Here is a 25,604-nt window from a genome sequence, read left to right on the forward strand (position 1 = left end):
TGAAACTCTTTCTTTGAGCTAATAAAGATGGTAAAAATGGTGGATTTTGTAAGTTATGTGGGGCCCACAGTTATATTTAACATTTTTTGGGGTAAATTGTTAAGTTTAGGGTAAAAGACTAAATTGAACACATTTTGTCATACATGAAGGACAATTTCATTCACCTAGAATATATTAAGGACCAAAATAAAGCAACCCCAATACATCAAGGACCATTTTGATCATTTTCTCGATTTTCTCTCTGCTTATGCTTTACATTCAGTTGAGTATCTTGCTTCAGCTTCTTCAATCCAGTTATTTATTTTCCTCAGCTATATTACATATTCGTACATTCAATATACTGATGACATTCGACATGCATCCTTTCATGATACAGATACAAGTGTTCAGGATCATTAATAGGCGCTCTACTAAAATCACTTTGCACTTCTTGCTAACTTTGGTGAGCCTTCCTTGCATTTCGAAGGACTCCACTTTTGTCTTTCAATTTAATAGTTTTGAGGTGTCGTGGGTCTTATCCCGACATACATGTTGAACTATAGAGACTTCATAGATAGCTAGTGTTGAGTTTCTTTCGGTATTACGTTTGAACTATTTTGACAAACTATTATTGTTTTCAAAGTATTTTTAGACAATTTTGAATATACTATTTTGAGATAGTTTGAGTTTTGGAAATTTTGAGACTTTTAAATTTAAATTCTGTCTTTAAGCTTAAATCTGCTTTAGTTAGTCTTCCGCTAAGTAGCCAGCCAGGTTACGAGTTCGCTCGGGGATCAACAATGATTCTCAACTGTCGGCCACGTCCAAGGTGTAAACTTGGAGCGTGACACAAAAACATGACTATATTTATTGTAAACTAATTATTTTATTGTATATATCTGAACCTATCCCTTTTTAACTTCCTCATTCTCGAATATATTTACAATCAAGCAACGTTTAGGATCCAAGATGAAGTATGAGCGCAAAGAGCTGCATTTTTAAACTTTTCTGTTCACAGGGTTAGGGAGAATCCATTTTTAGCAGTTCATAAGGGCTGAAGGTCATCTACATGATTGTGTAACCAGGGCCGCCTCCACCTTCTGGGACTGTCCATTCGATATTCTGTTTCGGATCTTTAATACTGCAGGCCTGAAAGAAACACAATTTTTTACTGTTTTCTGGATGTCAATATGAAACATCATCAAGTTGCATATGATTATAAACTAAGCAAGTGAACCATAGACTCGTTGAATTGCCAAAGGATTATCGGCAAGACCCGTGGCAGCTTGCCGGATGCACAATATCTTTTATGGATTATTGCAGCTTAGAGTTACACAGGTATCTGACACAATTTTCATGGCTGGCTTAAAGATACAACAGCTTTAACTCAAGATTGAACCAGGGACACAAAACAGAATTACCTTGCAGTGCAAGCAGTTCTGAGCATTGATCTGCAACTTTAAGTCACCGGTCTCATCCGGTATGTACCTATCATTTTGAAGAGGGTAATTGAACAAATGTGTAGCACATGAGAAGGAAATGAAGAATTATTTTCCAGATGAGAATATTACTCATAAACTCGTGCAGGACAATATCGTGCCTCAGGTCCAGCATACTTGGGCAAGTTGACATTTTCTGGAACAGTAGGATCTTTCAGATGAAGATGAGATGGTTGGTCATGATCATGATTTGTGTTGCTCCTACAGGAAGGAGGAAATTAGAGAGGAAAATCAGCAGTTCTGTTATGAAAGAAGATCTGACCACTCGAGGTGGGGTTAAAAAGGAAAGATCTTGTAGTCCTTCCTCAACACAACAGGTCTTACCTCACATATTTAAGTACTTTTATTTGGCACAGTGATGTGATATGTTCAACCGTGATGGCAACCTCTATTAAGAATGAAACTTAACCAGGATTCACAGACCATGGTCTAGAGTTCTTACATGATGACAAAACTTAAATAAGAATTCAGTTGGATAAACAATTCTCGATTGGCTCTCAAGAAATTCGTTGTTCATTTGAGAGATCACAATTACCGCTTCGCCATTCCATTCAAAAAAAAAGATTTTATGTGAAACTGTGCATCAACAGATAAACACATTTAATCGTATTGCATTGCCTTTGACCAAACTATTCTATTTTACTTGCCATATAAATTTGTTTTCTTATAGTGGAAATATAGCTATAATATAACTTGAGGTAGAACAAACAAATTAATCACTTACAGACCAATTAAAGAATCAGAAGATGTTTGTGACAAACAGACTGTCTACCTGTACAGAGAGGTCGGTACATCAAAAGATACAACACCATCTGGCTTTGGGTACTCAATCGGTGAGAACAATTGTGCTTCCTGCAAATAAAGGACCAAATTCATGTAATTACCATAGTTGATCTGTGAGCTATACTCAGCAATTTAAGAACATAGCCAACTTCTCTAAAAAGAGCACTCTTAACCTCAGCTGTATATTGTGATACAAATAAACACGGAAAAGTTGAGTCAGCTTGGTATGCAAGATCCTACAGTTTATGGTTCATTTGATAAATGGGAAACATAGTCTCTTTTAGTTTTGAAGAGAATAAACATCAGTATATTTTTGTTTCTCGAAAGATGCCAATCAATAAATCAACTTTGATTTGCAACCACAAGAAACCAGACCTGGGGATAACAAAATGTGGTATAATGATTTCTCTCCTACTTCTCATTTTTCCATCTAAACAACAAAAAAATTCCCGTGATGTATGAACAGGAAAGTGAGTCAATATTCCAATTCCCCATTAGCAAATGAGTCCTCTCTGTAGCATTGACCAATCTGCTTCGGTTTCTATCTTCACCATGAACATTCATAGGCCAGTGCCATTCAATTTCATATATCATAGAGATCAACGACAGGTCAACGAGAGCGCACTTCTTCCAAAATAAGAAAATAAAAGTGAGCAACACCTCTAAGCTACATCGGTGATCCAGTGACTTCAAAAGAACGAATCACTATGGAGTGTTTCCCAAAAGAAATGGAAAACAACATCTGAATTTCATATTGCTGATGAGCGATGATAAAAGTCCTTCAGAGTAATGCCTGAAGCCATGCAGAATCTGCTGGAAAGCTAAAATAAGTACAATTAAGGAGCATGCCAGCATGGTCTGAATTACAGCATCCAATCTGGAGACATTCTGAAAGAATGCAGCAGGAGGGCTCGTTAAGGGGAAAATAAATTTGACTTGAACTGAATGTTTTTATGCTTTTGTAAATTTCTTGGAACTCACATAACATACCAGCTTGTATAGATAATTTTTTTAAGGTTTGTGAAGGATAACCGCTTTTAGATGTCCTTCCAAGTCCACAACCAGACTATACATAATATCTATGCTTTACCCAGGGAAATTGTAAAGCCTCGTAATACTCTAGAACTAGCTTGGACTAATTTAAGGGCTTAATGGTAGTAGTTAATGCGAGGCCGAAGTGGTTGGGACTTACTTGGGGATAACTGTGTTAGGGACATATTTTTATTTTTTTTATTTTTTTTGGATAACCAAGCAATCCGTCTGTGACCCGCCCTTTGGACCAATCACAGCCTTCTAAACTCGGTGGATAATGGGCCCGCCCCTCTACCCTTCTCCACTTAAATACTGGGCTCCGCTTTGCATGGTGTGGGGCTTGAACCTGCGACCTAAGCCACAAATCCTCCACCTTTTGCCACTTGAGCTAGGCCTTGGGGCGTGTTAGGGACATATTAATGGACGTACGATATGGTTTGGGACTTAGTTGGAGTGGTAGGAATGGACAAAAGAACAAAAAATAGGGAGAAAAAATGTTGTCCCAGGAAATGCAGAGGCCATGCGCCGCATGACCATCGGGTGGTACTTGACAGAATAATTTCAGCACTCCCGCACTCCCACACTATGGCATGCATCATAGGGAAGGTCCCCGGTCTTCCCAAGATAGATCCATGCAACACATCGTCATGACATAAGGCCTATCTGTATATACAACGGGGGTTTTTGGTGGGAGAAAAAACACATTATTTTGGAACTTTTTTGAGATCTTCTGAGAAGGGCTTTGACCTAGACACTTCAAGGTAAGCAAAAGGAGAGTGTTATGGACATTTTAAAGATTATTTCACTTCATTAAACAGTCTTACATGGATGTACATTTTTTTAAAAAAAAAAATGCATGGTAAACCTTGATTAGAAACATCCAATTGAGAATTTTCAAGGTTCTATTAAAATCAGGTAATTATAAACCTATTACATCACTAGTTAGATTATGATTGTTAATCACGGTTGAGTAAAGGTGGTAATTCAAAATATTTTCTTGAATTTTCTTAACCTTCCGCTACTCTAATTTTTAATCTTCGTATTTTTCTTCCACATATTTTCCTGTCTTTATTCAAGTAACCCGATTTTTATCATTAGGTGTTGAATATGTGATTGGGAACATCACTAACCATGGTTCCAACCCATTGGATTAGATGGTGGGTAAACTTAGTTCCAACAAATTGGTAGAGAACTCACAAATTAGAGAACTTAAGCTAATGTTCCTAAGTTAAAGAAAATAAATTTGAAATATTTAGGTATGCATTAATGTAAGTTGAACTCAGTTATCAGGTAGATTGTGAGTTTGTGATTCGTATTGCTTGAAGGAAGTGCCGGGAGAAGCTAAAGCTGTAATTTCCTAACTTACTAGTTGATATGATTATGCCCTCAATGCATTTGATAAATTGCTTAAAAACAATAAATCATGCTATACCTATTGCCTTGTGCGACTTGTGTACTACTTGGTCCAGAACTCAGATAATTTGTGGTTATAGTAATCATAACCTTGTTTGTGTGACCATGTTAACTTGTTATTGTTATGTGCATTGATTGTATGCTTTACTCAAACTCAGTTACTGGTGTGATCACATTCATTTTGGGAGAAGTAGCCAACCTACCCAACCATGAGAGCCACAAAGACCAGGATTAGTGTTATGGTCTCTAGAGAAGGATCGATTCATGTACAAGATATATAAATTCAGCTCGTGAAAGGCAATGGAAGAGAGTACTCCGATCTCTTCAGCTCTTTAAAGGGAGACTGAAACCTTAGAGTTCAATCTGATCTCTTGCTTTTTGTTGAAATATGACTCAATGATTTATTCGTTAAAACCCCCTTTAAATAGGAGTCTTATTGTGTTACCTTTCTCAAAAAAAAATAGGAGTCTTATTACATCAACAAGAAGTCTAATTTTTATGAAAGTAAGAAACCTAAATCCTATTCCAAGCTAATAACTATAGCTTTACTTAATCCTTATGAAGCTATGAAACATAAATCCTATTCTAGAATAATAAAGAGAGCTACGAAAATATAATTAACTAATAAATAAATATACTTAAAAATATAATTAAATAATTAATTAATTGACTTATCCGCATCCGCAACATTTAGCTACGTCAAGCTTACGGGTGCTAATTATTTGCCAGCAGAAGAACTCAGTAGTTTTAATAGAAGAACTCAGTAGTTTTGATCGAAACCCAGTATATGTGCTAAAGGAACTACTAAAGATGTACAAAACGTAAATTCAAAACCCAGTTACTAGCAGCCGAGGCCGTTTCCTAGAATCCAGAACCCATAAGGTTTAAATCCTAGCTCCACCGCTGTTTAATATCGTACTTAATATAGAATCAGTTATTCAGTTATTGGTTGAATTATGCCATTTCTTTTCAGTTAATACACTGATTAGAATAATCACAACAGAATGAACCAAGGTTTGCTTGGCAGGTAGTGAGGGCCTGGTGCCAATCACGCCCACCCGAGCATTAGGGTGTGACGAAAATAAAACATCTGGTATTAGATTACATCCATGAACTCTTATGATTAAAAAAAAAGGTGTTTTACCCTTGTTGCTTCATGATCAGGTTTCCCATGATTAAGAGTGACTGGAGATCTTCCCTTGAGTATGTAACTGCCAAATTTAAGCTTATCCATTAGTCATACAGCTTAAGAAACTGGTTTGGAAAAAAAATGAGAGTTGAAAAGACAATTTGACTAAGCAACACGTGAAATCTTACTGCTCTACAGCACTTAAAGCCAAACCAGGATACAGCCCATATTCAAATGCCTGCAAAAGAGAAATTAATAAGGATAGAAGTTTAAAACGAGAATATTAACGGGCATCCTGTAGCTAATCTAATGAAAAAATAGTAGCTGCTTCAATCTATAAGAGGCAACAAAATGTTGGTCATCAGAGCCATTTGTCTCCCTATATAAGGAAGAGTATAGAGGTGCTTCCTCTCCAGCAAAATATTGTGCACTATGCTCCAAAGATATGTCAATAATATCAAGAAGATGCAATGTCATGATTAGTTAACCTAACAAATATGCTCCTAAAAGGTTTTCGAAACACAACACTCACAGGGCGATAGTTCCTTGCAGTATATAGTTCTTCCCATATCCATGAACTTCGTAAATTGTCCCAATAATTTTCCATCTTCAAGCCTTCTTGGAGCATGCTGAATGCAGATTCTGCCGCTAGCATTCCTGTGTCAGATTTTTTAAGCCAACAGGAGCATCGTTCATTTTCTTGAGTATAAGCAGAATAAAAGTCAGAAAAGTCCCATACTTATATTGTCGTATGCCCCTATGTTACGATAAAGACTCTTTAGATGCATCAGTAGCTATGAAGTCGTGAAGCCATTTAGGCTAAAGCATGACTGACAATGTTGGAGAATCAAATACTCGTTAATATGTAGTCTTCAATCAAGCAAGCATTACAAAAGTTCCATCCAGAAGAATGACCTTAGCCTATTTGGACATAAGTTCCGTCCAGAAGAATGACCTTAGCCTATTTGGACATGTGTCTATGCACAGATACTAGATGAAATTGATTTTCGATACACAGATACATGAAATTGATTTTGGATACACATATACATGAAATTGTGAAACTCAGATAAATTGTGAAATACAAATACATTATGAATATTTTCTATCAGTTACATGCACCTGGGATGTATCTTTGATCCCAGAAACATGTATCTATACATGGGTACACTAGATACTTGATACCGGATATACTAACGAAATTGATATCGGATACACTGGATGAAATTGATTTTGAATACACAGATACATGAAATTTTGAAACTATTGTGAAATACAGATACATTGTGAAACACAGATATAGAGAAGTAGACGGACGAGAGAGGCGAGATACATTCGCTAGAAACAGTGTATCCAGAGGCAAATATAACGTATCTAGATGTAACTTGGACAAGATATGTAATTACTGAAACTATCAATGTGTTGAGTAATCAGCACCTATACTAGTGTGTTTTATGAAAGTTGCTCAAACGTTATCTATGTGAACCTTTGAATATTGAGTCATACGAGACATAACAATTTTCTTTCGGAATAAGTTTTGTAATGCAAACTTGGGGTATTATATTCCAACGATGATTTAACTACTTAATTTTTCAATACAATGTTCGTTATGAATTTTGCACTCAAATAGCTTAAACTATCCATCTGCAGGGCAACAATTTAAAATTAACTGAACATCGTGGAGTCTTCAATAAAGTAACTTAAACTTTCAATTAGTAAGCTATGAAGCTACTATTTTGATTTGCCAGGTCAGACTAAGTACAAGAACAATAGGTAGTACCTGATTTCATAGCTGTATGAGTGCCCTTAATCTTCGGCACATTTAAGAAGCCAGCTGAGCATCCTATAATTGCTCCACCAGGGAAAACTGGATATGGAATAGACTGGAATTTAACCAAATCATTTGTATTTGTATGACCAAGAATAAGTTTTAAAAAACATGCCTCGAGTATGTCAAAATAAGTATGTGAAGAGAGCTAAAGTACATTCAATTTATCAGACGTGTTCTCATATTGAACTGATATTCACAAATTTCTTTACTGAAAGGCGAAATCTACTAAACATATTGGAGTTTGGAAAAAAGGAATGACTAATCCTTATAAGCCACATCACAGATGCAGATATTACTATATGGCAAAGTCCCTAATGCACCAGCTCTTTAGAAACACATTATTGAAGCTGAGGAAATGCTATAAATATGACAAGCAAGATGTGAACTCCATAAAATAATAAGAAAAAGTATTATCCATCACACCTGAAAACCTCCTTCATTTAAAGACCGAGCACCATATTGGAGAACAGTTCCACCCTCAAGAAGTGGCCTAATAGCAGGATGACGTTTAAACCTCTGAGATTTAGGATATGTGGAGTAAGTAACTAGATGCTTAAAACAAAAGGAATCTTGAAATTGCTTATTCTTTGAGCGAGTACCAAAGAGAACAGTAAAAGAACTCTATACAAACAATAGCATCTTCATGTTTACCTGATATTCCTCGTATGGATTCAAGAAAGGGTTCTCATAATCTAGAGCAACCACAATGCCGACAGCGACTTGTCTGTCCTTCATATGATACAAGAAGGAACCTCCATAGGTCTTCTGGTCCAGAGGCCAACCAAGTGTGTGAAGCACATAACCAGGCTGATGTTTGTCTGCATCAATCTCCCAGACCTGAAATAGAAACAAGTTCAGGAATCCACTTAAGTTGATATAAGATTATAGTACATTTAAAGTTTCAGGTGAAGAGTGATGTATATTTTAAAATACTCCTCTTTATAAGTTTTTGAGAACCTAGATGAACAATCTATTTAGAATATAATTAAGTAAATAACCGTGTGCTCTCTCTAACAACTTAAGCTTTTAGATGAAATGGATACACACTTCAACATGGTTTATGTTAGTCCTAGGAATATTCTATAGCATATGCGTAAATATAGTAGGTATCTTGATTTACTCCTAGATTTACTCTAGCTTGATTTGATATTGATTAGGTATTGATTTCCTTTCCTTTTTAGGACATGTATACTTAGCTATTTAAACCCCAATAACTTGTGGGAATAATCAAGCTGAGTTCTCTCTCAAACTCTTGTCTTCTCACATGGTATCAAAGCTTTCTTTAGTGAGAAAACAAGAATAATAAGAGGAACAAAATTGCTGAGAATTTTTTTTCCCAGCAAAACCTCCAGTGTTCTGCGACTCTGACACTCTCCAGGGGTATTGTGCATATACCAGTACCACCATTACGATCGGAATCCTCGCAGCTTGTGGTGTTTTACAGCCACTTTTCTGGCAGTTTTTTTTCCTGTAACTTTTTCCGGCAAGACAGCAAACAGTTTTCCAGCTTTCTAGATCTGTTCTTCAGGTTTTTCCCCAGAATTTACTTTATTTTTTAACACTAATAGATCTGTTTTCATGTCTCTCGGATCCGATATGTTTAGCACTAATCTGTGAGTTCCACCAACCCAAACCATGGCATCACCACAGAACCTTTGACAAATAGTGCAAACTATTTATCTTGGTCCTCATCTGTTCAATTATGGTGCAAGGGACAAGGTATTCAGGATCACTTGGTTACACGGGCAAAGGATATTACTGAAAAAGATAGGGGCGAATTGGAGAAGATTGATGCTCAATTGTGTAGTTTGTTAGGGAAATTTATTGATTCAAAGTCGATGTCATTGTTTCAACCATTCCAAACTTGCTTCTTTGTTTGGGAAAAGGCTCGTGGGCTATACACAAATGACATATCCCGCTTTTATAATGTGATTTCTCGGTTGACTAACCTTAAAAAGCAGGACTCGGATATGTCAACTTATCTTGGACAGGTTCAGGCGGTTATGGAAGAATTTAATGAGTGAATGCCCCGTACTCAAAGTGTTGAAAAGCAATTAGCACTGTCAGAAGATGTTTCTAGTCGTTACACTTGCTGGACTTCCATCTGATCTTGATTCAGTGTGGGATCAAATTTTGGCTAGCTCTATTGTTCCAGTTGTGGATGACCTGTTTGCTCGATTGTTACGACTAGATGCACCACCTATGTCGTCTAGTCATCCAGTACCACCTGCGGATTCTTCTGTCATAGCATCTCAGACTGCATTTCAGACCGGAAATCGGCATGGGAAACGACAACCAATATGTGGTTATTGTAACAAATTACGGCATACCCGTGATGTGTGCTACTGTCTACATGGTAAACCAAAGAATGTTCATGTTGCTCAAACTGAATACACTGACAATCCCACCAATCAATTGTTCTCTTTGTCTGAGGTAGAATACAATGACTTTCTTCAGTATAAGGCGAGTAAGCAGACTTCTTCATCAATAGCTACCATTGCCCAAGTTAGTAATCATGTCAATCCTGTTGCTTGTATCTCATAGTCCACCACACTTGTCCCTAGGGTTATGAACTCAGGTGCTTCTGACCACATTGCTAGTAACAAATCTTTATTGTCTAATATTACTTATTCTCAGCCCCTTCCCATTATTACATTAGCTAATGGTTCTCAGACCATGGCAGCCGGAGTCGGTCAAGCCAATCTTACCTTCCTTGACTCTAAATAATGTTCTTTTTGTCCCTGGTTGTCCCTTTAGCCTCTTGTCAATAAGTCTTTTGGCTAGGGCTTTAAATTGTTTCATCTCATTTTTTAGTGACTTCTTTGCCATACAGGGCTTCAGTACGAGAAGGATGATTGGCGAAGGGCATGAGTCAGATGGACTTTATTATCTCAATTCTCACATATCCACTACAACTTGTTGAATCTCAAACTCCCCAAATTTAATCCACAATCGATTGGGACACCCTAGTTTATCCAAATTTCAAAAGATGGTACCTAGCTTGTCCAAATTGTCTAAGTTAGATTGTGAGTCATGTCAATTGGGGAAGCACACCCGAGCTAAGGTCCTCCCCCCCCCCAACTCATTTTTGTTGTAATTTTATACACCTTTTGGCTTACATGGCACACTCCGTGACTCCACGTAGTTGAGGCGCGTGGGAGATGTTTGGATGCCACGTAAGCCAGAAAGGTGTACAAAATTACAAAAAATATTGGGTTCGAGGGGGTAATAGGACCTTAGTTTAGTTAAGGTGCGTCTCTGGGATTTCGATTTAGGGGGTACTTGTGCCTTATCCCTACTTTCATTGATGATTACTCAAGGTGCACTTGGATGTTCTTAATGAAAGATCATTCTGAATTATTTTCCATATTTCAAACTTTTTGTGCTAAAATAAAAATCTAGTTTGGTATTTCTATTCGCATTTTTCGTAGTGATAATGCACATGAATATTCATCATCTCAATTTAAACAATTTATGTCTTCCCATGGAATTCTTCATCAGACATCATGTCCTTACACTGCACAACAAAATGAGATTGCAGAGAGAAAAAATAGGCATATTGTTGAGACTACACACACTCTTCTCATCAAGCAAATGTTCCATTGCGATTCTTGTTATCTGATTAACCGTATGCCTTCCTCTGCTATTCATAATCAGGTAACGCACTCTATTTTGTTTCCAAAGTCAACCTTATTCTCTCTTCCACCATGAGTCTTGGGAGCACATGTTTTGTCCATATACTCACTCTAGGAAAAGACAAATTTGGTTCCCGTGCTCTTAAATGTGTCTTTCTCGGTTATTCAAGGGTATAGAAGGGATATTGATGTCTCACCTGACCTCCAATAATACCATATGTCAGCTGATGTTACTTTTTTTTGAAGGTCAGACCTACTTTTACATCTTATTCTGTTGAACAATTATACATTTATGAGGTTCTACCAGTTCTATCTTTTGGAGATCCCGCCATAGTTTATCCTTCCACACCATCTCCTACGACTCTATCTTCTTTATATGCACCTCCACCACTATTGACATCTTCATTTGCGCCTAGATGATTCACACCCTCCGCCAGAATCCTTGCCTGATGAGGACTTGTCTACACAGAGTCCTTCCATCGCCACTTGAAAAGGTAATTGCTCTACTCATAACCCTCATCCTATCTATACTTGTTTGATTTATCACCCTTTGTCACCGATCCATTCTGCCTTTGTATATCACTATCATCTGTGTCTATTCCCAAGACTACAGGTGAAGCTCTTTCTCATCTAGGTTGGCAACAAACTATGATTGAAGAGATGTCTGCCTTACACTCTAGTGGTACTTGGGAGCTTTTTCTTCTACCTCCAGATAAATCTACACTTGGTTGTCGGTGGGTATATACAGTGAGGTAGGCCTCAATGAACAGATTGATTGCCTAAAAGCTCGACTAGTGGCCAAGGGTTATACACAGATTTTTGGTCTCGACTATGGTGATACTTTCTCTCCTGTGACCAAGATTGCTTCAGTCCGTCTATTTTATCCATGGCTATAGTTCATCATTTGCCTCTCTACCAATTAGATATTAGAAATGCCTTTCTTCAAGGAGATCTCGAACATGAGGCATATATAGAGCAACCACCTGATTTTGTTGCCCAATAAGAGTCTAAGTAACATGGTGTTTGAGATGAATTTGAATTTTGAATTTTTTTTTATAACCGAGAAATATGTTTGCGACCCACCCTTTGGACCAATCACAACCTTCTAAACTCAGTGGATAATGGGCCCGCCCCTCTACCCTTCTCCACTTAAATACCGGGTTCGCTTTGTATTGGGTGGGGCTTGAACCTGTGACCCAAGCCACAAATCCTCCACCTTTTGCCACTCGAGCTAGGCCTTGGGGGCTTTTAGTTAGGTTGTTTGAATTGCTGAGATATTTTAGGTTGTTTTAAATTTCAAATTATGTAGATTATGTTTTTTATGTTGGCTATTTAAAGCCTCTCAATGCTTAATAAAGTTATTGAAAGCTATTGAAAGTCATTTCAATCCATTGAGAGATATTTCAATCATTTTTTTGCTGCCCCGTTTTAAAAAAAACACCAACAACAAATAAAGAGATTAACTTGTTAGAAGAAAAAGTGATTGGAAATGTTTTAGTCGACAATTCACCAAAGTCATGGTGTTCCTAGTTCCTTCTTCTAGATGTTCGTCCACTAAATGGGACTTATTTCTAAGCAGCTAAATAATCAATATAGGTACCAGGCCTAAGAAAAGGAGGGAAGTAATGCCTGCAGGGTAAAGGTTATCTCCGGTGTGAGTTTGCAAGTTGGTGAACTTGCATTTTCTGCATACCCACGAATCCCCACCCCCCTTAGTTGTGATCAGGAGACTTCCAAGATCACGTTGGTGAGCTTTATGATTGCCAGGATGAATCAGTAATTAAATAGACGTTTGTGCCTCTTTGCATCAAGAGGCAAAAAGGAGTAAAGAAAAGAGATCAGAAGAAAATTACCTCTTTAATTCCTAAAGCATAGGTTTGATGTTGCCCCTGCCCTTTCTCTCTCAAGTTGTACTTCTTGATTAATTTCTGTCAGGAATACAAGGGTCAACAAAGTCGGCACTGAACTTTAAATGATGTATAGGACATAGAAATAGTTGATAAAGACAAAAGAATAAACCTTCTGCATACCTCTGATAAAGATCCTCTACATCCTTCTGCAAGGAGAGTAACACGCCCTACACACCATCACAGAAAACAGGGGTTAGTAAACTAGGAAGTACGGGTAATGAGCCAAATGGTGTAGCGTCCCACAAAATTTTTAGTTTGTTTGGGATTAATATATGCTTAGTTACATGTTAAATGATGAATAACATATGTGGAAGATACCATATGTTATTGTAAATGTTGTTGAGATAAAGATGCATGTGTTGTGTGAATGATTTGGAATGTATTGAAGTGGTATTGTAGCAAAAAGTGGGAAGATTTCAGTGTTTTGATATGAAAATCATTCTCAGGCGATTTACACCATACTTGTGCATCGTATAGCTATTGCACGAAGGTCATTTTTGGCCTGGACAGTTTCATGATATAACGCAAGTAACGCGTGGAACATGATCCTAACCAAGGCCAAAAAGGTGAGACAGGACAGTGAAAGAGAGTTGTGTGACACTACAGCTCAATATGAACAATTGTATCTCAGGGAAATAATCAGGTTGCATGACCGGTAATCCAATGTCGATTATATCATACAGAGGTGCTGAGTTCACCACATTCTTCTGGTAATCCCTGTTGAGTCCCACATCGGTTATTAAAGGGATGTGTTGTTTGAGTCTCTTTAATGGTCTTGGGCAATCCTCCTCTCATGAGCAAGCTTTTGGGATTGAGTTAGGCCAAAGATCAATTTCTTTAAACCCTTCGGGGTGGCCCAGTGGTTTGGGCTTGGGACTTCCATGTTGGAGGTCTCAAGTTCGAAACCCCTTGCCAGCGAAAGCAAGGGGTTTGCCTTCTGGGTCGAGCTCGTCACACCGGGCTTGCCTAGTGTGGGTTACCTCTCCTATGTGGTTTGCGAGCTATTGCATAGGAGCGGGGGTTTTACCCTGTGCACACCCAAAGGGTAGTGACTGCGGGTTTCCCTTGTCATCAAAAAAAAAAGATCAATTTCTTTAATAATCCTTTCAAGCGGATTTTGGAACACAAGTGAACTTGAGCACGTTTATCACCATTAGACCGACAGGAAAACTGAAAGACCTACTCAACCACTTGAGGATATGTACGGGCATGTGCCATCGACTTCGGTAGCAACTAGGATGAGCATCTCCAGATTAATAGAGCTTGCTTATAACAATAGCTATAAAGCGAGCATCAAAATGGAGCCATTCAAATTATTAATAGGTGTCTGTATAGATCATCTGTTGGATATTTTGAACAGTCGGAAGCCAAACTTCTTGGCTCAAATCTTGTACAAGAATCCTTGGAGAAAGTTAGACATAATTAAGAGAGTCTTAGAATAGCTGAAAGTTGTGAACGGTCCTATTTGTCATTTTGGACAAGAGGCACCGAGAGGTCGAGTTCATGGTTGGCAACTATGTGTTTTTTGAAGATTTCACCGATGAAAAAGGTAATGAGGTTTGGTAAGAATGGTAACTTGATTTGAGGTTCATTGTGCCATATGAAATTCTCAAGCGGATTGAAACATGACCTATCAACTTGCCTTGCCACCAGAGTTGTAATCAAACCTCCATGCATCGATCCTATGAAAATCTGGGAGTGATCCTTCATGTGTTGTTCGATCTTAGACTGGAACTTGATGAAAAATTATCATATGAAGAAGTTCCTATGGCATACAATTTTTATTTTTTTGAGAACTAAAGTTCCTATGGCATACTTGATAGGCAAGTTCACAAATTCAGAACAAAAGAGGTTGTTGGCTTAGCATCACTAGCAGCATAGGAGCCTCTGTATCAGTGTCCCACCTTTTGTATGCAGATGAGACACTAATATTCTGTGGGGCAGAGAAGTTGCAGCAGCATTATCTTTAATCGAACCCTTCTTATTTTTTAATCTATTTCAGGCCCATATATTAATATGCTAAAAAGCATGTTATACCCAGTGAATGAGGTGCCTACCCGGAGGAATTAGCTAGCATAATGTGTTGTGGCATTAGCACGTTCCCTACAATATATCTAGGATTACCTCTGCGAGCTAAATACTAGTCAAAGGAAGTATGGAGTAGAGTAATTGAAAAAGTGGAGAAAAAAACTGGCTGCTTGGCAAATTCAATATCTTTCATTGGGGGGAAGAGTGACCCTAATCAACAGTGTCCTTGACAGTATTCCTACTTACATTATGTCTCTTTTTTCAATGCCGAGCAAAGTCCTTCAACAACTTGACAAACTGGGAAGATCCTTCCTCTGGGAAGGAAACAGGCCACAAATTCCCCCTGGTGGAATGGCCTTACTGTAATTCAACAAAAAATGCAGGGCGGACTGGGGATAAGAGACTTGGCTAAGCACAACAAATGTCTGCTACTGAAATGGTTATGAAGCTATGGGCAAGAGGGTCCAGTTGTGACCAAGTATGGCCATCAGGACAATTGGAGCACTGGGAGCACTAGAGCCTCACATGGAGTGGGTCCTTGGAAGCACATTAAAAACTTAAAGGATTATTTCTAGCAAGACATTTTCTTCAAGATTGGCAGCGGTTCTATGGTGAAATTCTGGAAAGAGAATTGACTTGGTGACTCCACTTTGCAAGTCATGTACCCATCTCTTTTTCTATTAGCCACTAACCCCAACTCCACGGTGGAGCAAATCAGATCAGGCAACACATGGGATGTTCAATTTAGGAGGAATATGGAAGATTGGGAGCTATATGATGTATTTGATCTGTTGGGAAGATCAAACAGTTGTACAGTTGATAGCCAAAGCTCTGACAGAAGGAGATGGGGCAGTTCCAAGGAGGGTACATACTGTGTAAAGGCAGGCTATCACCAGATGTGCTCACGGTATGAAGCTATTAATGTATCGCCTGGAAGTTAATTTGGAGAACAAAATTACCCCCAAAGGTAAGTTGTTTCACTTGGACAGCACTAAAAGGGGCCATCCTGACTCGAGCCAATCTATGTAGAAGAAAATTGTAGCTTGTGAATAGATGTTTTTTTTTTTTTTTTTTTTTTTGAAAAGCTTGTGAATAGATGTTATGTGTGCTTGACTCAACCGTCTTTTCTTGCATTGCCCAGTGGCTGCTGACCTCTGGCACATGTTCCTATCAGTTTTTGGTCTCAATTGGACACAACCCCAAAGTATCAAGGAAGCCATTAAAAGTTGAAACTTTTGGAAAGTCAGCAAAGGCGTCAAGAACATCAAGCAAATGATCCCAAGTTGTATTTTTTGGAGTGTGTGGACAGAAAGGAATAGAAGATGTTTTGATGGCGTTTCTAACTCCTAACTCAGTATTTAAGGCTAGGTGTCTACTACAGCTTTTTAGTTGCAGTAATTATGCTCCTGTAAATGATGTTGTTTCTTTTGTAGATTTCATTGGCTCTGTGAGCCTAGCTTAACAGCCTACTTTTGCTTTTGGTTAGCTCCAGATGCTTATAGAACTTTTTTTCTTTGGCGCTAACATCACTTTTTGTAATCTTTGCATCTTCTTGATGCCAGCAATACAACATGTTACTTCATCAAAAAAGAGGTTGTTTCGGCCAGCTAAGGAAGAACCATTGCAATGAAGAGTCAACTAGGAAAGTAGAGAAGGGCATGAAAACAAGATATCCTCACCTATGCCAAAGCAAAAGTATTTGAGGATGACTGTTCCTAAGTGGGAGAATATAGCACCCTACAAAATCTTTAATTTGTTTAACCTTAATACATGCTTAATTATGTTCTAAGTGATGGATAATATGTGTGCATGATATCATATGATGTGGAACATGTTGTTGAGTACATTCTACCCTCCACAGACCCTACTTTAGTGGACTACACTGGGTATGGTATTGTTGTTTTTACCATCTGAATTACCTTTCTGCCCCATAAAGCTCCATATGAATAGCATCATGTTCCAACTGATACTAATTGAACTGATGTTCCAGTTTGGATTGTTGGCAATTAGTTTCCATAACACACACAAATACTCACCACAAACTTCTGGAACAAATAAACTGAATTGGGGTGTTGTAATGTAAGTACTGAGATATTTGATTAACTCCCTCTAGAATCTTTGGGCACAAATAACATTAATAATTATACTCGATTTACTTGAATTATAGCGTCAAATCACAGATCAAAATTGTTACTGGGGATAATTAATGTTAAACTAAAGGGACAGTTGTAACTTCCATTTGATAGTCATCTAAAAAACTGCAGTAACTGTGGACAGAATGTAAATTTGGAGAACTTATTTGCAGAAAATAAACAAGGAAAAAATTGAGTAACAGAACTTGCCCTTCAGTGCAACACCACGCTGGTAGTTCTCTTTTCTGGAACCATCTTTAGCCACTCCCATATCATTAGTAGCAATACCAGTAACCTCGTTGTGTTCGTTGCATAAAATCTGAAACGTTTCTACCTTAGCAAGGAAAAACTAAAAAAATAATGAAATAATCCAGAATAGCGAGGCTAATACCTCACTAGCAGCAAAACCTGGGTATATTTCAACTCCTAGCTCTTCAGCTTTCTGCCCCAACCAACGTACCAACTGACTCAAACTGCATTACCATGATTCTAAAGATTTAACATACACGGAAAAGTCGTAACTACATCAGCAAATTGTGCATTCAAGAAGTAAACCAGGCATATTTCTGTCTGTATGATGATATCGGAGGGTGTATGGACCACAAAGTATGTAAGTGGAGATCCCCATCTAGTGCTTTAACTCTTACATATTTGCAAAGGAAACTGAACTCGCTTCCCTTCTCACGTAACAAATGTCAAATATAAGGATACACCTATCAAGCACCAGTCAAGGCCAAATCGGACCATGTTAACCATTGGACTAATTCCTTACCCTTCCAAATACTGTTACCCCACTCAAGCAATGTGTATATGAAAATGCTCTGGCCAAGCAATCATTCTCTATAAGTTGAAGCTCCATGGTTAGTAAAACATCACAGGAGTGCAGATGTTTGGACATGAATTGTGTGATATTTCAAAAAACAAAAAGTAGTATTTGAAGTTAAGATGGAAAAAAGGTATTTGGAAGTTGAAGTTGTGTTTGGACATGCAGTCGCTTGAAAAAAAATTGAAGTTTTGTGAAAAAAAAAAAATTACTTGAAAACTCTTTTTCAAGTTTGGAGTGAAAAATTGACACAACGCAAGTCAAATTGGTTTTCTGAAAAAAAAAACATTTCATGTCCAAACAGATCCTGAGTTGGAAATGCTCATCCACGACATACTTTGCTCCTTTTCAATTATCAAAAGCACAGCAATCCATTCAATACATATTTCCATATCTCAAAATTGTCCCTGATACATCTGAAAATTAGTTGATCAAGGACTTTGTGGCCAATCTTTTTTTTAAAAAAATACTAGGAGAGGAAAGATTATGAATGAAGACATCTGGCACAAGGTAGGAGTGGCTCCGATAGAGGGCAAGATGCGGGAAACGAGGTTGAGATGGTTCGGGCATGTGCAGTGAAGATGTATGGATAACCCAATGCGGAGGTGTGAGAGGTTGGCTATGGATGGTTTGAAGAGAGGTCGAGGTAGGCCGAAGAAATATTGGGGGAGGTCATCGGAGGTTATGGAGGACACAGTTTAGACAGAACATAATGCAGCTTTAGCTTACTAAGAACATGACCATAGATGGGAGATTATTGAGGAAACGGATCAGGATAGAAGGTTAGTTAGATAGTTAAGTATAGTCGTAGTCGTACTTCAATTAGATCATTGTTTCTTGCCCTTTGAGTATTAATTGTACAATTAGGCATAGTATTACTCTTGTAATTTTTTTTTCTTTAAGTTTGGTTATTCTCAATTGCTTATGTACTTCAATTATCGTTTTATCTTGTTATGACTACTATTTAGGATTGGATCTCCGTTATTTCTCTCTCTATACTGCTTTGGACTATTTCTTTCCTTAAGTTGAGAGTCTATCTAATACAACATTTTTACCTCTAAGATAAAGGTAAGGTCTGCGTACACTTTACCCTATCCACACCCCATTTTGTGGAATTACAATGGGTATGTTGCTGGTGGTGGTGATGTCCGGGCCAGCTTGCGTGCAACTTGACTAATTCCATGGGACACATGTTATCTCTCACTAGCACAGGTATTGGGTTACTCTATCCACCAAGGTTGGGATATAGGAAGGGACTTGTTCCACAGATCTGCAGCCATCCTGCAGTGCAAAAATAAATGGCCATTTTCTTCAGCCTCTTGTTCACACATAAAGCACCTTGAGCAGATCTGTAAACCTCTTCTTTGTAGCACTTCGTGTGTTAGACAAGCTCTTCTAATTACCAACCAAGTGAAGCAAGCAACTTTTAGAGGGATCTTAATCTTCCATATTAATTTCCAGGGCCAAGATGCTGTCAAAGAGTGGTTGGTGTTTCTTTCCCAGTAACAAGACTTTACTGTAAAAACTCCCCTACTATGCAATTTCCAAACTGGTTTGTCGGACTCTGCATTGATGCCAAGGAACAGGTTCAAGGTCTGGAGTAAGTCTGCTACTCTTTCAACCTCCAATCATTTAGAGCCCTTCTAAATATAAGATTCCAGCCTTGAGGACTCCACATCTGCGTTATAGTGTCATTCTGTTGTAGGCTGATGATGTACAAGTCAGGAAAGAGTATCCTCATTTTCACATCGCCTAACCAAATCTCATTCCAGAAACTGATCTTCAGGCCATTCCCCACTCTGAAAGTCACCTGCGCATTGAAGTCAGTCCACATTCTCCTAATAGTTTTCCATACTGAGCACCCAAAAGTACCATTCACCTCTTCAGTTATCCAATTACTCTGTAGGCCATATTTCTCAGCTATGAACCTCCTCCATAATGCTGTATCTTCGCAACAGAATCTCCACAACCATTTTTACAGCAAACTAGTGTTCTGAATACTTAAATTCTTAATGCCCAGACCTCCTTGTACTTTGCTCATTATCACCTCTTCCCATTTAACCAAGTTGTATCCTTGCTTCTCTTTGTTCCCTTGCCAGAGGAACACCCTTCTCAACTTGTTGAGTTTCTTTCCAATACTTTTTGGTAGTGGAAAAAGACTTAGCATATAAGTTGGGAGGGCATCCAGAACTGATTTTATGAGAGTCACTCTACCTTCCAGAGATAAATATTGACTCTTCCACCTTGTCAGCTTCCTTTCACTTCTCTCCAAGACTTCACTCCATACTTCCAATTCTTTGTTCTTGGCTCCCAAGGGCATCCCCAAATATTTGGTGGGAAGAGAGGCCACTTGGCAGCCCAGGTTGTCGGCTAGGCCTTGCATATTATTGACTTGATTAACTGGGAACAGGCAACTCTTCTACCAGTTCACATGTAGACCTGAGATGGCTTCAAATATGGTTAGTATTGCCCTCAGATGCCTAATTTGCGACACTTCTGCACCACAGAACACAAGAGAATCATCTGCATACAGTAGATGTGTAATCTCCATGTTATTAGCTCTGTTAGTATATGCACCAAAGCCTCTTATCCACCCCAATTCATTAGCCTTTCTAACCATGTAGTTGAGTCCCTCCATTGCTAGAAGGAATAAGAAAGGGGACATGGGATCTCCTTGTCTCAGTCCCCTTTGTGATTGAAAGAAACCTTCTGGACTCCCATTTATAATGATTGAGAATTTCACTGTTGACACACAAAACTTGATCCAATTCACCCATTTCCTCCCAAACCCCATGCTTTTATTGGTTGATAGTTGCAAACATAAACCTGCACCATAATATCTTAATTTTTCTTGGAAAAGCAATTAAGGTTTGGTAGAAAAAGCGTGCATGAACTCAAGGCACTAACTTGTTAAATAGATTTGTTTACTGATAAGTTGAATTTACATGACATAATCTGTCGTTCTTATCTAAATAACTCATATAGTTGTGGGAACATCACATTGAGATTAATCATTCAACTCTTGAAAAGATAGAGTGATGGTTTAAGGACTGAGTGCATATCTAAGAATCTAATAAACCGTAATATCATCAAAACTGAAGAACGGTGCATTCTGGGAATACAAGCTTAGTGCTTTAATCATAAGTTTTACATCTCAAAGTAATTACTGCAATTCTTAGTCTTAAGTTAAACAAATTCTTTTCAACTCTTATAGAAAAGAAATTAGACTGTCAAACTAGTATTTGGATGTGGTATTTCTCCCTATTCCCTATGGGATTCGACCCCAACCTTGTTTGGGTTACTATATTTGCATATGACCGTGTTACAACATCTTAAGGTGTAATTTTGAGTGTATCAATGCACCAAGGCCATGGCATCGCATTCACAAAATCACACCTAAAACATAACTAATGGTTGTTAAAAATCTATGTGGTGACACATAGCACAGACTGATACATGAACTCATAAAATGCCATGCCTAAATTTCCGGTAAATCGGAATCCTATAAGACTTCTGATTGATTTCTTCCAAATCCTACGTATTGGAGAGCATTAGCTGTGCAGTAAGAAGATGTGACAACTTCTTCCAAGGGAATAATAATAATAAATATAGAGGAAACCACGACTAGTAATTTGAGGCAAAGAAGTAATATCATTATATGCTCACTTGAATCCATTTTCAAAGTAGATACAAAAGTACCTTATGACATAGTTTCCCTTATTGTCAAATGGGCTTGGAAGTGAAAAGGCACGATTTTCCATAAGCAGCCAAAAGTTATCAGAAGTAACAGGGACTTCAATGGGAGCCTGCAATCAGAAAAAGAGCTTTAGCAAATGATGGTATTACACATGACATAAATAAAGCCACAGAAACCAAATTCTTATTTCCAACTTCATTTTCAGAATAAAACCCCTTTATTTTTTGATAATGAAGTAAATAAAGACCCCTTTATCACAATTCAGACTTGCCCAAGTTAAAATACTACATTCAGTTCTGAATAGTAACTGTTTGAATACAAGTCTTAAAACGGAATTAATCAATTTATTATGCATAAATAATCACATGAACTATCTATGTCCGGAAAGAGCCTTTTCAAGTAGATGGCTGCCTAAACAACCAACCCTTGCCAAGTTCCTTTCTTAGCAGTGTGACATGTTAAAACAAGGTGAAGAAAATGTAAGTAGAACTGAAATTAAAATAAATTGAATCAAATTCAGCACAAAAGAAAAACAATTTTATACATCACTGATTTAATTAGCATCTGTATACCAGGTAGAAACATAATACCAAAATGTAAGAATTATGTCAAACAATGCAGCTGAAGTTGTATAGGGAGACCTATTATTTCAAACTAATAACCAGGGGCGTATGCAGGAGGGGTTCACTGGGTTCATGTGAACCCACGCTCCCCTCCCGAAATTACACTCAAAGTATCTTATAATGCAATGATGATTGGGTGCACCTCTCTAAGAAAGGTTAGGAATTTGAATCTTATACCTATCTTGCTTTATTGTTCTTTCTAATATTGGATAACACTTCTCTGAGTGGTTATTGATGGCACTTTATATATATGTATAGCTTTAATCTTTCAAAATTTTCAAGTTTGTCACATTGGAAATTTCTAATTTTTTTTAGCTCCGTTTTTTCCTAATAGTGCACCATCATCTCGAAATCCTCAATAAGAGTCTGCTAATAATATCTGAGATTAGGGAGAAATGTTTAATATTGTAAAAGAGTACCTCTTCCTCTTTCCAATGGGGAACGAGTTCATCGAGTGCCCGTGGCTCAAATACATTTCCTGACAAGATATGAGCACCTGTAGAATGAAATCAATAATCAGAAGGGACAAAACAATGAATAATTTCAGGCCATATCCATTAAGAAAAAAGAAACCCTACCCACTTCAGCTCCTTTCTCAACAACACAAACTGATAAATCAACTTCCTTTTGTTGGCACAATTGTTTGAGCTTAATAGCAGCTGATAGCCCAGCTGGTCCAGCTCCAACAATCACCACATCATAATTCATAGTTTCTCTATCTGATTCACTACTATAACTCCTAAATCCACTTTGACCCCATAAAACCCATCTTCCATTTCCATTTTTTGGCTTATGAAAAAATTTAGAAATTTCATTTCTTGAATTTGAGACCAAATTGGATGAATATGCTGATTTATACAGAATTGAATTAGATAAAAGGGGTATTAATTTGGATTTTGAGGAAGAACTGATGAACTTATACATGATGATTTTGTTGACTGCTCAATGATTTCAATGCTTTTGCTCGTTTTTATGAAAACTTGAGAATATGAAATTGGCCAATCTCTAGTCGTATTTTTTATTTATACATCTCATTTAAAATAGGTAAAAAGGTTTTATACCTCTTTAACTTTACCATTTGGAGCTGAGATGTCTCTCGTTATGAAAATGACTCTTATATATCCTTATCGTTATACAAACGGCTCATACCCCTATTGTTATAAAATGAGCTCACATATACTCTTCATTTAATGGAAGTGAAAAATTAGTTTTAAATTTATATTTTTGACTTTTGATTTTTAAAAAAAATTATTTAGGGGTATATATGATTTTTCTAGCAAATTTCAAAGTATATTTTAATTTTTTTCGGACATAAATTATTTTTTGATTTCTTAATTATCATTATTTGAGTTTCTTATTCTTATTTTATTTTTTCTTTCATTCCTTAGTGTAAAGAAAAAAAATTAAAACTATTTTTTGTGGCTATATTATAATTTAAAACTATTTTTTCGGATATATTGTAATTTAGTTTTTGTATTTGAAGATAAAAATTGGGTCATCTATAATAAATTTTACAAGAATATTAGCAAAACTTAAATAAATTTGACCATCAAAATAATAAATCTAAATTAGTCATTGAAATAAAAAAAAGTAAAATAATAATATATGTTTGAGGAGGATTAAATATGAGGATTATATTTTTTTTAAATAATAATAAAAATTAAACTAAAATTAACTTTTTCACTTCCGTTAGAGGAAAAGGGTATATGTGAGTTATTTGTATAACAATAGAGATATATATGAGCCACTTTTACAACGAGGGGTATATCAGTTCTAAATGACAAAGTTGAGGGGTATATCAGACCCTTTTCCCTTTAAAATATAGAGTGATTTTTTATATTTTTTAAATGATAAATATATTTTAATGTATTTGAATGTTTTTCTTAATAAATGTACATGGCCATATAAATTCACCTAATATGAAATAAAGGGTATATAAAATTGATAAACAAGGATATAAAATTGATAAACAAGGAGAAATAAACGGAGTCTGATAAATAAAGTGCGCACATACCAAAAGAACTTTAAAAAAAATATAAAAACCAATTGTCCATTTTTTGACAAAAAATACATAAAAAAAATTATTTCACGAGCTTGAAATTTTCTCAAAAATACTTAATAGTTAATGGAAGTACTTTGTTTTTAACTCTATAAGTGATACATTTGAGATGTGATTGAAATATTCAAACAAAATAGGACTAAATGTCGTGAACTTTATAAAAATAATATGAAGTGTTAAAATAAAATAACACAAATTTTAATAAATTGGTTATTAATTTGGCTAAAAATAATAATAATAATTAGATTTACTGATGTTACCATGTCGAGAGAGAGTCCGGAATCTATTTGAGTCATAAAGAGATAAAATTCATCAAAATAAGTCATAATTCTAGAAAGTAACTAAAATAGGCTTAGTGTAGTTTTTTTTTCCGTTTTACCTAAAAATATAAATGGCAGACGTTAGACTGTTAACTTATGTTTTCTCAACATTACTCTAAGGATGTTGATTGTATAACTATAAGTCTTTCTCATGCATCATTGATTATTACCCATAATGTATGTGGACCCTACATGATTTGTTTAAACTTATTTAATTGAATAAATTTCAATAATTTATTATTGATTAATTATTTTACCTTTTAAATTATACTAGCTACAGTTTATATATAAGCATCATATTCTAGTAGGTGCAGTATCAATCATTTTTTGGATCATGATATCAACCCGTACATACCTTATTACTGTTAAAGTGTAGATGTCGTTGGTACAATATAAACCAAGCACATGAAAATGTATCGATTGTCTTAATTATCTATATATTTTGATCAACGGTAACAATAGTCAATATCCAAGTTTTACAACAATAACAAAGTACAAATTGCTACTTTTTCAATGTCAGAGTCTGATTTTTCAATAATATTTTAAGGTGTCATTTGGTAAAGTGTATATCTAAGTAATGCTTGAATTAGTTGTGTTTGATTAGTTATACATAGATTATTTATTATGCATTGTTTGATTTTGGGCATTAAAAATAGCTTGCATGAGCAAAATTCACAATTTTAGTTGGGAAAAATGTAAAAATAAATGTTT

General features: G+C 36.6%; 1 protein-coding gene across 1 annotated transcript; it reads right to left on the reverse strand.

The window, feature by feature from the left end:
- Positions 1 to 791: 791 nt before the first annotated feature.
- Positions 792 to 23,525, reverse strand: LOC125863126 (electron transfer flavoprotein-ubiquinone oxidoreductase, mitochondrial). Its single transcript, XM_049543274.1, has 17 exons — positions 23,093 to 23,525; positions 22,934 to 23,010; positions 21,894 to 22,000; positions 17,763 to 17,844; positions 17,582 to 17,690; positions 13,332 to 13,378; positions 13,155 to 13,229; positions 8,318 to 8,503; positions 8,090 to 8,182; positions 7,616 to 7,718; positions 6,368 to 6,492; positions 6,024 to 6,073; positions 5,851 to 5,917; positions 2,251 to 2,330; positions 1,551 to 1,679; positions 1,401 to 1,467; positions 792 to 1,128 (listed from the first exon to the last, which is right to left on the reverse strand). The coding sequence occupies exons 1-17, from the start codon at positions 23,436 to 23,438 to the stop codon at positions 1,045 to 1,047; spliced, it is 1,827 nt and encodes a 608-aa protein (XP_049399231.1). The 5' UTR covers positions 23,439 to 23,525; the 3' UTR covers positions 792 to 1,044.
- Positions 23,526 to 25,604: the final 2,079 nt, after the last annotated feature.

Source organism: Solanum stenotomum, chromosome 4 (genome assembly GCF_019186545.1).
Source record: "Solanum stenotomum isolate F172 chromosome 4, ASM1918654v1, whole genome shotgun sequence".
Taxonomy (NCBI): Eukaryota; Viridiplantae; Streptophyta; class Magnoliopsida; order Solanales; family Solanaceae; genus Solanum; species Solanum stenotomum.